Here is a 13,807-nt window from a genome sequence, read left to right as displayed (position 1 = left end):
AAAATACAATTGGTCTAATGATATAATTGATCTAATCAAAAGAGGAGAAGGATACTGATACAAAAATCAGTGTAAGTTTTTAAGAAAAAACTACAGTAAGATACATGACTCAGTCCTTTTAATTTTCAGAAATTAAAGATTAGTACACAAACTTTATGGAAGAAGCTAATTTTATGAACTTATATATATGAGTGAAGAAAATATGAGAAAATTAAAAAGCACAAAAGTTTGTCAATGTTGCTTTAAAAGCGCAAGTTGTGGGCAATTTCTATGGAAGGTTAATGCCTTCTTTAGATTAAAGCATGTAGCATATTCTCATTATTGACTTTAAAAAAGTGATCTGCCACACAACAAATGTATGACTTCATATCTTTATCTTGATTATTTAATTTTTACACCAATTGTCCATTAGATGAATTAACTTTTAGACGAATTGTCACTTTGGATGAATTGATCTATAGACAAATTATATCTAGACCAGTTGACCATTAGACAAAGAGGGGCATTTTCAAAAGGGACGTCCACGTTTCGATTTGGACGTCCTCGCAAAACGTCCCAATCCAGGGACGAGGAAACCCATATTTTTGAAACAAGATGGATGTCCATCTTTCGTTTCAAAAATACTGTCAGGGACGTCCAAATCCTTAAATTTGGTCATCCTTAGAGATGGACATCCCTAGACATGGTTGTCTCTGATTTTCAGTGATTTTCAAAACCAAGGACGTCCACAAATGCAATCCATTTGGTCATGGGAGGAGCCAGCATTTCTAGTGCACTGGTCCCCCTGACATGCCAGGACAGCAACCGGGCACCCTAGGAGGCACTGCAGTGGACTTCATAAATTGCTCCCAGGTACATAGCTCCCTTACCTTGTGTGCTGAACCCCTCAACCCCCCTCCCCCCAAAACCCACTACCCACAACTGTACACCACTACACCTTTACGGGTGAAGGAGGGCACCTAGATGTGGGTACACTGGGTTTCTGGTGGGTTTTGGAGGGCTCGCTGTTTTTTCCACAAACGTAACAGGGGGGGATGGGGCTGGGTCCATCTGTCTGAAGTGCACTCATCCACTACTGCTCCAGGCACCTGCATACTGCTGTCATGGACCTGAGTATGACATCTGAGGCTGGCATAGAGGCTGGCACGACATATTTTAAAGATGTTTTTTGCGGGTGGGAGAGGGTTAGTGACCACTGTGGGAGTAATGGAAGGTCATCCCTGATTCTCTCTAGTGGTCATCTGGTCAGTTTGGGCACCTTTTTGTGCCTTAGTCGTAAAGTTCCTCAAGAATGTGTGCTGGGACATTGCTTTTTATTATATTTATAAATGATCTGAAAATGGGAATGATGAGTAAGGTGATCAAATTTGCAGATGACAAAAATTTATTCAAAGCTGTTAAATTGCATACAGTATGAGAGAAATTACAGGAGAACCTTGGGAGGCTGGAAGACTGGGTATCCAAATGGCAGATGAAATTTAATGTGAACAAGTGCAAAGTGATGTGCGTTAGGAAGAATAACCCAAATTATAGCTACATGATGCTAAGTTCCACATTAGGAGTCACCGCTGATGAAAAGGATTAAGGTATCATTATGGACAATACATTGAAATGTTCTGTTTAGTGTGCAGTGGTGACCAAAAAAGCAAACAGAATGTTAAGAATTATTAGGAAAGGAATAGAGAATAAAACAAAGAGCATCATAATGCCTCACTATCACTCCATGGTGAGACTGCAGCTTGTGTATTGTGTGCAATTCTGGAGCCTGCATCTCAAAAAATATATAGCAGAACTGGAAAAGGTACAGAGAAGGGCCACCAAAATGATTAAGGAGATAGAACAACTCTCGTATGAGGAAAGACTAAAGAAGTTAGGACTCTTCAGCTTGAAGAAGAGAAGACTGTAGGGAAATATGATAAAGGTCTACAACATCGTGAATGGAGTGAAATGGGTAAACGTGAGTTGTTTGTTTACTCTTTTAAATAGTACAGTCTAGGGGGACACATATTTTTTTCACTCAACTTATAGTTTAGCTCTGGAAATCACTGATGCTGCAAGCGGTATAAACAGTAACCCCCAAATTCAATATATATAGCACTCAAAATTGTGCACGTATATATGAGTGTATGCCTGATCTGTGCAGCAACTTAACTGAATAACAAGCCAATTAACACCAATAATTGGGTGCTAAAAATCAATCATTGACACTAATTGGCAACAGTTTGAATTTACATGTGCCTCTTCCTAGTCAGTATTCTATAAAGATGCACACATAAATTCTTAAACATGGCTAGAATTTGCACACAGTATTACAGAATATGGCAGATCCTCACCTAATTTAGGCACGAGGATTTACACCAAGTTTCAGTTGGTGTAAATTCTCACGCTCAAAATTGGGCATGAACCCATTACTAAGGACTATTCTATAAATAGTGCCCAACTCGAAGCAGCAAAAAAAAAAAGGGGGAACACAAAGATTCTACAGTGGGTCAAGGGAAGCAAGAAGAGCGGAAGTAAAATGTTCCAAGATGAATCAGACAGAAGATGAAGTCCAAGTTTCTAAAAAAAACTTGTTATTCTTCAATGATAGTCCAAATAGATGTACAATCTTGACCCGCAACAGGAGTAAATAATCCTGACCCAACATGGGCCATATTTCAGCATAAAGCCTTCCTCGGGGTACTGTAACCAGTATGAAAATTATTTTTTATTTATTGACCTGACCCTGGGGGGGGGGGGGGGGGGGGGGGTTCCAGGAGGTTGGGGCGGGTCCGTTGCAGGATCGCGCATCCGGCACAAACTGCGCATTTCCGGACCGCCCCTGGTAAAGAGGACATTTCGTCCTTTAGACTGTAAGCTCCTTTGAGCAGGGACTATCCTTATTTGTAAAACTGTACAGCGCTGCGTAAACCTAGTAGCGCTTTAGAAATGTTAAGTAGGAGGAGGAGGAGGCAGGGCAGACCTGGCAGGAAAAGCCCCAGGCTCCCTGAGGCCTGCAGGGGCCCGGGGAAATGCTGAAAGTGAGTCTGCGAAGTTTATAGAATAGCTCTAAGTGCTTTTTTTTTTACATGCCTATATTTTTTACACACCATTTACAGAATCTAGCCCTTAGTGCTTATTTTTTCAGCCCCCAAACTTGGGAGCTATTTACTGAACTTACCCCTCAATGTAGCTGAGTTTAAAAAAGGTTTGGACAAATTCCTGGAGGTAAAGTTCATAGACTGTTATTAAGGCAGACCTGGAAAGCCACTGCTTATCCCTGAGGTTAATTAGTATGGAATCTTGTAACTTTTTGGGACTCCGCCAGGTACTTGTGACCTTGTCTGACCTTTACTGAAAACAGTATCCAGTATGGCAATTTTTATATTCTTAAGATATGATCTTATGAAAGGTAGAACAAGCCTTTTTTCAATGAGGGGAAATTCTAGAACCAGAAGACATGATATGAGGCAAAAGCAATCTCAGCTAATATTTCTTCACAGAAGCATGTTGATGCTTAGAATGCTCTCTCGAAGGAGGCGGTGAACAGGCAAACATGGTGCTGGAACTCAAAAAGGAGTGGGATAAATACAGTGGATCCCTAAAGGGCAAGAGGATGGAAACTATGAATGGGGAACCTCTGCTCACAACAGCTGTGAAATGACTGTTGTGCTTATCATAAGAAACCAAGGGGAAAGTAACCTGCACTGCATGGCAGGTACAACCCCCAAAATTAAAACAAGCATGGGAAAATTAAGCTGCCCTGGCAACCCTACTGGCAAACTGGATGTGCCATATCAGTCCTTATCTGCCTTCATCCATTATGTTACTATGCTACCCCCTTTCAGAGTATCTCTATAGAAAAGAAAGATTCCTCGAGCTGCTGTGTGACTGCAAATGTATGAAGGAATCAGAAATGGCTTTCACCTCTGTTAAACTGAAAAAATAAAATCCAACTTGTTAGCAGTAAATAAAGATCATTTGCTTTTGAAGCTGCTAATGAAGTCAATACCCATATTACAGGTGAATACTGAATAAGAATGTTTTGAGACAAATCTGAAGGTCATTCTGAGAAATGGCCAAAATTGTTAAATGGCAAACCCCACCTCCCACACAATTATTACGTAAAGTGCATGTGGCTGTAGGGATGCCAGTCTCTAACAGCAGTCTGTTGGTGTTGGTATGATGCTATACTTACATCACCCAATATTCAAAACCATTTAACCAGCCAGGAATAGTGATATTCAGTGGGGGATAGCCAGTTATCCCCCGCTGAATATTCCCAGTTAGCAGCTAAGAGATAACTAGCTATGGGGTCCTTTTACTAAGGTGCAATGAAAAATGGGCTGTGGTAGTGTAGGTATGTTATGGACATGCGCAGATCCGTTTCTCTGCGCACCTGTAAAAGAGGTCTTTTTTAAAAAGTTTACCGAAAATGGACGTGCGGCAAAATAAAAATTGGCACGCGTCCATTTTGGATCTGAGACCTTACTGCCAGCCATTGACTTAGTGATAAAGTCTCTCACATTAACTGTGCGGTAATTACCTAAGCACATCAAGTCGGAGTTACTGCCCGATTTTCACCACATGCAGAAAATAAAATATATTTTCTTCTGCGCGTAGCAGACACACGTAATAAATTACCACACGGGCCACACGGTAGCCAGGCGGTAACTCCAAATTGACATGCGTTGGAAGCACGTAGGCATCTACTTAGCTTAGTAAAAGGGCCCTTATATCATGCAATATAGCCGGCTACCACCGAATATTCAGCGTATAGCCGAACCGCGTAAATAGCTGTAATATCTTTGGGCAGTTTAAACTCAACCGGCTATCTCCGAATATTAACTTAGCTGGTTAAGTTTAAACCGGCCAAAAATAAACCGTATATTTAGTGCCAGTTGCGGTAAATAGCCTGGCACTGAATATCCGGGCTGACCGCCGACTAAGGGAGTTGGCTGGGCTCCCTCCCATGGCCTGAACATCGGCCCCACAATCCTCATTACTTACACGTGTGCTGTTGGTTGTTCTTGAGTTCCATGCTCTGCAAGTACTGCTTCTCCATCTGCAAGCGAGCCAGACGTAGTTGTCTGTCCATCCCCTAAAGATACAGAATGAAAAAGCATCTTGTTTACGGCATTGTCTTTCTTGAAATGCCAATTTTATTTCCTTTATCATCAAATAGCATGTGAGATGAAAAATTAGATACATGGGTGAATGTGGCAATTAAAAGAGATCACATGAGCAAGAGAGAGAAAAAAAAAAGTTCTAAACATTGAAAATCTGTTCCCGCATTGATGTGTCTCATTTGACATTCCCAACCTCATATCCATAAAGGTATGACCTGATAAGTGGCATCTTATTTTGAGCCATAAGCTTCAGGGGGGAAGTTATCAACATGGGCTTCCATTAAAATGTTACCACAACTCATGCTATTTTAGCACAGATCCCATTTTATGTAATGAGACCTAGCTCCTAATAACCGGAGTTCACAGTAAAATAACAGGTCTTAATGGTAGCTCACACTGATAACTGCCCCCTTAATTAGTTAGTCGAATACTTGGTTTTTGTAGGGATGTGCATGAAAAGCAGTTTTGTTTTCTGTCATTACATCATTTAGGTTTTATGTTGTTAGGTCATTTTTTCATTGTGTTGTTTCTGTTAAAAACAGTGTAGGAAGCAATGAGCTTACTGTTATAGATCGCCATCCAATTTTGGTGAAACATGCAGGCATTGAAGGTCCCTCCTTACAAATCATTGCAGGCATTGATGGGGTAGTTAATAATGTGCTTTATAGAAACATAGAAATATGACGGTAGATAAGGGCCAAGTGGCCCATCCAGTCTGCCCATCCTCAGCAACCACTAGCTCTTCCTTTCCTAAGGGATCCCACTTGCCTGTCCCACGCTTTCTTAAATTCTGGCACAGTCCTCATCTCCATGACCCCCATCGGGAGGCCATTCTATGCATCCACCACCCTTTCAATGAAAGAATATCCAGATACAAAATATCAATCGGCTCACCTTTATCCACATGTTTGTTCACCCCATCAAAGAAATGTGATTGGTGAGGCAAGATTTCCCTTCACTAAATCCATGTTGACTTTGTCTCATTAATCCATGCTTTTGAATATGCTCTGTAATTTTGTTCTTTTTATTAGTCTCTACCATTTTGCCCTACACCAACGTCAGACTCACCGATCTATATAAGTACATAAGTACATAAGTACATAAGTAATGCCATACTTGGAAAAGACCAAGGGTCCATCGAGCCCAGCATCTTGTCCACGACAGCGGCCAATCCAGGCCAAGGGCACCTGGCAAGCTTCCCAAACGTACAAACATTCTATACATGTTATTCCTGGGATTTTGGATTTTTCCAAGTCCGTTTAGTAGCGGTTTATGGACTTGTCCTTTAGGAAACCGTCCAACCCCTTTTTAAACTCTGCTAAGCTAACCGCCTTCACCACATTTTCCGGCAATGAATTCCAGAGTTTAATTACACGGATCTCCTCTGGAACCTTTTTAAAAAATCGGCGTTACATTGGCCACCCTCCAATCTTCCGGTACCACGCTCGATTTTAAGGATAAATTACATATTACTAACAATAACTCTGCAAGTTCTTTTTTCAGTTCTATCAGTACACTGGGATTAATACCATCTGGTCCAGGAGATTTGCTACTCTTCAGTTTGTAGAACTGCCCCATTGCCCCATTACATCCTCCAGGTTTACAGAGAATTCATTAAGTTTTTCCAATTCATCAGCTTCGAATACCATTCCCGGCACCAGTATCCCACCCAAATCTTCCTCGGTGAAGACTGAAGCAAAGAATTCATTTAATCTCTCCACTACGGCTTTGTCTTCCCCAATCACCCCTTTTACTCCTCGGTCATCTAGCGGTCCAACCAATTCTTTTGCTGGCTTCCTGCTTTTAATATACCTAAAAAAAAGTTTACTATGTGTTTTGGCCTGCAATGCAATCTTTTTTTTGAAGTCCCTCTTAGCTTTCCTTATCAGCGTTTTGCATTTGACTTGACATTCCTTATGCTGTTTCTTATTATTTTCAGTCGGTTCCTTCTTCCATTTTCTGAAGGATTTTCTTTTAGCTCTAATAGCTTCCTTCACCTCACATTTTAACCATGCCGGCTGTCGTTTGGTCTTCCGTCCTCCTTTTTTAATACGCGGAATATATTTGGTCTGGGCTTCCAGGATGGTGTTTTTGAACAGCATCCATGCCGGATGTAAATTTTTGACCCTTGCAGCCACTCCTCTAAGTTATTTTTTCACAGTTCTTCTCATTTTATCACAGTCTCCTTTTTTAAAGTTAAACGCTAACGTATTTTATTTCCTATGTATACTTACTTCAAAGCTAATATCAAATCCGATCATATTATGATCACTGTTATCAAGCGGCCCCAGCCCCATTACCTCCCGCATGAGATCATGCGCTCCACTAAGGACTAGGTCTAGAATTTTTCCTTCTCTCGTCAGCTCCTGTACCAGCTGCTCCATAAAGCAGTCCTTGATTTCATCAAGAAATTTTACCTCCCTAGCATACCCCGATTTTACATTTACCCAGTCAATATCAGGGTAATTGAAATCACCCATTATTATTGTGTTGCCCAGTTTGTTTGCGTCCCTAATTTCCTTTAACATTTCTACATTCGTCTGTTCATCCTGGCCAGGCGGACAGTAGTACACTCCTATCACTATCCTTTTCCCCTTTACACATGGAATTTCAATCCATAGTGATTCCAAGAAGTGTTTTGCTTCCTGCAGAATTTTCAATCTATTTGATTCAAGGCTCTCGTTAATATACAATGCTACCCCTTCACCAATTCGATCCACCCTATCACTACAATATAATTTGTACCCCGGTATGACAGTGTCCCACAGGTTATCCTCCTTCCACCAGGTCTCAGAGATGCCTATTAGATAAAAAATTTTCATTTAGTGCAATATATTCTAACTCTCCCATCTTATTTCTTATTTCGCATATAGACATTTCAAACTATGTTTGTTGTTCCTATTTACATCATGCTCAGTACTTGACAGTATTAATTGGCAATTGTTTTCTGTTTTTTAATTTTTATTTAAGGACACCTGAGCTACTATGGTCTCTTTTGTAACCTCACTATCAGGATACCCTATCTTCCCTGTTTTGGTGATATATTTGAAAGATACCTTATCCCGAACCATGCACTTTTGAGCAACTGTCAGCCTTCCTCCCATTTCTAGTTTAAAAGCTGCTCTATCTCCTTTTTAAATGCCGAAGCCAGCAGTCTGGTCCCACCCTGGTTAAGGTGGAGCCCATCCTTTTGGTATAGGCTCCCCCTTCCCCAGAATGTTACCCAGTTCCTAACAAATCTAAAACCCTCCTCCCTGCACCATCGTCTCATCCACGCATTGAGACTCCGGAGCTCTGCCTGTCTCTTAGGCCCTACGCGTGGAACGGGTAGCATTTCAGACAATGCTACCCTAGAGGTTCTGGATTTGAGCTTTCTACCTAAGAGTCTAAATTTGGCTTCCAGAGCCTCTCTCCCACATTTTTCTATGTCATCGGTACCCACATGTACCAAGACAGATGACTCCTCCCCAGCACTATCTAAAATAGCCCCCACAGAGGCAATTTAACCAGCCAGGAGCCTCTCCTGCCCAATTAAACCGCTTTGAATATCAATGCCTATGTATATAGATTTGAAATACCTTTAAAATCAAAGGGTTAATCCACCTGGCACTGAGTTGGTAGAATGATAGAAGGACAGAAGGAAATGCAATGGACTGAATGGGAGAATAAGCAAAGCAACACATGTACATACCTTCAAACTAACAACTTAAAAAAAGACAAGTACAGTGTAAGTAAGAGGATGTGTAACACTAAGATCAATAACAGCCATACACACAAAACTCTCCCTCTTTTGGAGTCTGTTGCATAGCAGCTTTGAATGCATACATTCTAGGAGGGAAACCGTGCATATCATCTGTTTCTTGGGTGAAAACATGGCAAACTAACATTGGCAGGTTATAGTTATGCTTGCTAATTCATTCATTTAAGTATTTATATACCACTTAGACCTAAGTGATTTACAGTTTCATTTTACAAGTACTGGGTCTGTCCCTACTGGGCTCACAGTTGAAGTAGTACATTGTACTTGGAGCAATGGAGGGTTACGTGACTTGCCCATAGTCATAGGGAGCTGCAGAGAGAATTGAACATGGTTCCCCAGGATCTCAACCCACTGCCAACCATCAGGCAGCAATAGGAATCAAACCCAGTTCCCCAGGTCTCCAGCTTGCTAGACTAACCACTAAGCCACTCTTTCACTCCAATGATTACCCCATCCTCCTGAAAAGATTAGCTAACAAAGTTTTTTAAAAGAAATCTCCAAGAACAGAAAGTGAAACAGCACTGGAAAGAGATTACCATAATGCCGTCTTTTGTTTTTATGACCCATCAGATGACAAACTACACAGAACAACCCAGCATATTTTGTTAATGCTCTTTGTCATTTTAAAATGACAGCACATCCCTAGTTTTTGGCAGTGTCCAATCATCTGAAGATTCTCAGTATTTTCCTCTCTTCTCCTCTGTGAGATATATTTTTGAATTAGGTACTGTCACAAAATGCCTAGCCACCCGCCTGGGGTTACCCCGCAGCCACTTAGAGGGTCCATCCCCAGCACAGCTCAGGTCAGCATGCATCTGCCACTTGTGCTCTACACTAGCACCCTCCTCCCACTGACTGGGTCACAACTGCCTCTGGGCAAGTCTCCCTCTCTCAAATTATCCCCAGTGATTTCTACGTAACTGGGGCCACACTCCCAGTGGTCCCACTGTTCCCAGAAAGCAGTGGCTTAGCTACATGGGGCCAGGGGGCCTGGGCCCCTGTAGATTTGGCCCTGGACCCCCCCTGCCGATGACCCTCTCGACCCCCCCCCCCCCCGCTGCCAACCCGCCGTCGCCGTCTTTTGCTGGCGGGGGACCCCAACCCCCGCCAGCCGAGGTCCTCTTCTTCTCGCAAAAGGCTTCCTTCTGTTTCTGATGTCCTGCACGTACAATGTGCAGGACATCAGAAACAGAAGGAAGCCTTTTGCGAGAAGAAGAGGACCTCAGCTGGCAGGGGTTGGGGTCCCCCGCCAGCAAAGGTAGGCGACGGCGGGTTGGCGGCGGGAGGGGGGTCGAGAGAGTTGTCGGCAGGGGGGGTGGTGGCGGCGGCGCCGGGGGCACTAAAATGTTCCCCCTCACCTCAGGCTCTAGCCCCCCCCTCCCGTCAAAGTCTGGCTACACCCCTGCCAGAAAGCACTCACAGACCCAACACACAAACCACCAGAATTCTTTATCAGTCCAGACAGAGAAGCAATAAACTAAATATTGTTTATTGTCTTTTAAAAATTGAACAGTGGAACAAAATAGTGCAAATGGCAAAAAACAACACACCTCTCTGAAATATGGAACAATTGCTTACTTCCTAGAAAGTACCTTGGGAGGTCAGGACATATAATTCACTGAGCCTCAAGAGATCTGTCTCTCTTTTTTCCTGAGCTAAGACTGAAGCAACAGCCAGTACTACTGGGTAATTTTTCAAACTCCAGGCCAATCAGAGCCAATCAAGTTTTAAAAGTATAATGCTGCTTGCTTCCTACTTGTGTTAAAGAAAAAGAACATTTAGGGCTCATTTTACTAAGCGGCAGTAAGCCCAACACGGGCTTACTGCTCGCTATACAGGAAGTACCGCCGGTCTACCGCAGCAGCCCGGCGGTACTTCCCATCCCTCATGTACCGTCATTTCCAGTGCTACAAAAATGTACAAAAATAGGTGGCGGTATGGGCTCCACCCCGAAATGATCGTGCAGCAAGTGCTTTACTTGACGCACAGCCATTTCCTGCAGGAAGGTGAGACTTCCCTTTTACCAGCTGTGGTAAAAAGGGACCTCGGCACGCTTGTAAAACATGTGCCCCAGCGCTGGCCCCTTTTTGCTGCAGCTTAGTAAAAGGGGTCTTCAGTTCCCTATAACAGCTTTACAGCAGAGAAACAGCACCTGCTGGCCAAATAGGAGACATACACTTCAGGACATAATTAAAACAGGAAAATATCTAATACATTTTACAGACTTAAAACACACTGTTTCGTCACAGGTACATTTAGCTGTTTCTCTGTTTGCCAATCATCTTTTTGACATCTGGATCTGCAACTTTGAGCTGTTGTTCAAAGTCTGAATTTCACTGACATATTTACTGATTTTAGTATTAGTTCTCACTCTGATGCCATCAAAGATTTCACCTTGATAGGTCTAGAACAGAAGGCTACACGTGTTCTCTAGTGGCACCTGGTGCTTGTCAGCAGCCTACTATGCTCCTGTCCTTTCTACCACTCCGGGTTTGACATGGTGTTTTAATTGATTAGAGGAATGTAGGGCTTTTTTGCCACTTCCTAGTAAACGTTATGGTATCAATGTTGAAAAGGTGCTATCAGTGAGGTTGTTCTTTGTGTTCACCCTAGAAATATTCAAATCAGAAGCCTAGAAATAAAAGACATTCATGTCAATATTTAAAAGAGAATATGTGATGGGTGGCAAATCAAACTCACAGCAGCAAAATGTATAACTTTGACCATTAATTCACTAAAAAAGGATGCTACTAAGCTGCAGTGAAATATGGCATTTTACCAAAGCTTAGGTTACTGCAGGAATCAAAGATAAAACGACTCATGGATTTGATATACTGCCATTCTAAGACTACAACCAAGGTGGTTTACATATATTATTATGCAAGTACTTTCTCTGTCCTTAGTGGGCTGACAATCTAAGTTTTGTACATGAGGCAATGGGGGGTTAAGTGACTTGTCCAGGATCACAGGGAGCTGAAATGTGAATCAAACCCAGGTTCCCAGCCTACTGCACTATTAGGCTACTCCCCCACTACCTCACTAGCCTGCAGATCTGCCAAGTTACCCATTCCAAGAGGGAGACTTTTTGACTGGTCCTACATCTCTACATTGATTCACTATACACTAATCTCTGGGTTGCTCAATTCCAATTTAGTTGCACAAAACTTTTATATCACCATGACTCAGCAACTACATCATGTGACAAAAACTTTATTGCATTTCTCAACCTTGAAATTACAAAACTAATTTTAAAACATACAATTCATATCACATACTCTTGCTAATGTCATTTCCCCCATAAAATGACATGATTCATACAACTCACACATCAAAAAACACCCAACCCCCTGCAACCAGCCCACTGTTGATAATTGAAGAATTGGTGACAACCACCACCGATTACACCACTCATCATGAGAAAGTCCTTGGATGCTTAATATTGTTGCAATGAAATTGTCTATTCCGAAATCCTCAATTGACAAGTTTCACCACAAAAGCTTTCCATATGTCTTCTCAATAATGTACTATAAGTCATCCACTGTTCTTCACACTCTTTTTTTTCTTTTCAAAACAGCGCGGTGTATAGGGATAGTCCTTTAAATCCAGCTCCCGATTCTGTTATTGGTACTCCCATTCTGCCATGACCCTACAAGAATCGTGTTTCGCTATACCAGCGTCTTCAGCGGTCAATATGCTAAACACAGAGCAAAAGTATCTGTGATTTTCCCCATGCATCCACACAAACATTCACTTATAAATTTAAACATGATATACTTCAGTAATCTTAAACAAACCCATACCGGCGACACGGTGGAATGATATAATTTTGAGGTGTTCCCTAGATTTAATGCTCATTACTATTCATAAACTTAATAAACTGACTAGCAGCAGTTTAGAAGAGCTGAATGAGAAATTAGAATATATTAAACAATCTAGTACTGTTGAAGGATATGAGCAAAAATACAGGGTGCATTTACAATTAATGGAAAAATACTGACAAGAAATTTGATCCCAGAAGATTTCCAAATACAAAAGAGATGAGCAGGATTACACCAAGGGTTTTGTGTACCCCTGTATGGACCACACTAGGAAATCTAGAAGGGCTCGTAAAAGTAAGCAGGTTACATGTATTAATTCATCCAGTGATTCTTTGGGAGAAGAAACTGTTGTGAATCAAATTCCATCTAAGCAGGATCCTTCAAATACTGCCCAGGTTTCTTATGTGCTTTTTTTTTACCCCCAGTCGATCAAAGGAACGATGTTGTTCCAGTAGTGCGACCCCCAAAACACAGGCGAAGAAGACGCCTCTATAGTGTTTAATTTGTTGTCTAGGCATCTTAAGCAGTCCAATTACAGGTGTTGGAATTGGATTTATCATATGTGCCCACACAACATTATGGCAGAATGGGAGTACCAATAACAGAATCGGGAGCTGGATTTAAAGGACTATCCCTATACACCGCACTGTTTTGAAAAGAAAAAAGTGTGAAGAACAGTGGATGACTTATAGTACATTATTGAGAAGACATATGGAAAGGTTTTGTGGTGAAACTTGTCAATTGAGGATTTCAGAATAGACAATTTCATTGCAACAATATTAAGCATCCAAGGACTTTCTCATGATGAGTGGTTGCAGGGGGTTGGGTGTTTCTTGATGTGTGAGTTGTATGAATGATGTCATTTTATGGGGGTAATGAGGTTAGCAAGAGTATGTGATATGAATTGTATGTTTTAAAATTAGTTTTGTAATTTCAAGGTTGAGAAATGCAATAAAGTTTTTGTCACATGATGTAGTTGCTGAGTAATGGTGAAACATTGATTCACTGAGACAAGTTGTCCATAGAAAACATTTTGGAGGAGCAGTGTAGTGCATAATAAAACAATATAGGGATGTATAATATCTTACTAATGGAAAAAGCTGCAAAAACAATTAGCCATT

At 41.6% G+C, this 13,807-nt stretch overlaps 1 protein-coding gene across 1 annotated transcript in view; it reads right to left on the bottom strand.

Moving 5' to 3' along the window:
• LOC115465137 (cGMP-dependent protein kinase 1-like) overlaps nt 1-13,807 on the bottom strand; it is a 128,884-nt gene that overhangs the window by 103,460 nt on the left and 11,617 nt on the right. Inside the window, exon 2 of the mRNA XM_030195537.1 lies at nt 4,990-5,080. Coding sequence (XP_030051397.1) covers nt 4,990-5,080 — 91 coding nt within the window. The remainder of the gene's footprint in view (nt 1-4,989; nt 5,081-13,807) is intronic.

This window comes from Microcaecilia unicolor, chromosome 3 (genome assembly GCF_901765095.1).
Source record: "Microcaecilia unicolor chromosome 3, aMicUni1.1, whole genome shotgun sequence".
Lineage (NCBI taxonomy): Eukaryota > Metazoa > Chordata > Amphibia > Gymnophiona > Siphonopidae > Microcaecilia > Microcaecilia unicolor.
The sequence above is the reverse complement of the archived record's forward strand: the minus strand, read 5'-3'. Positions and strand labels throughout refer to the sequence as shown.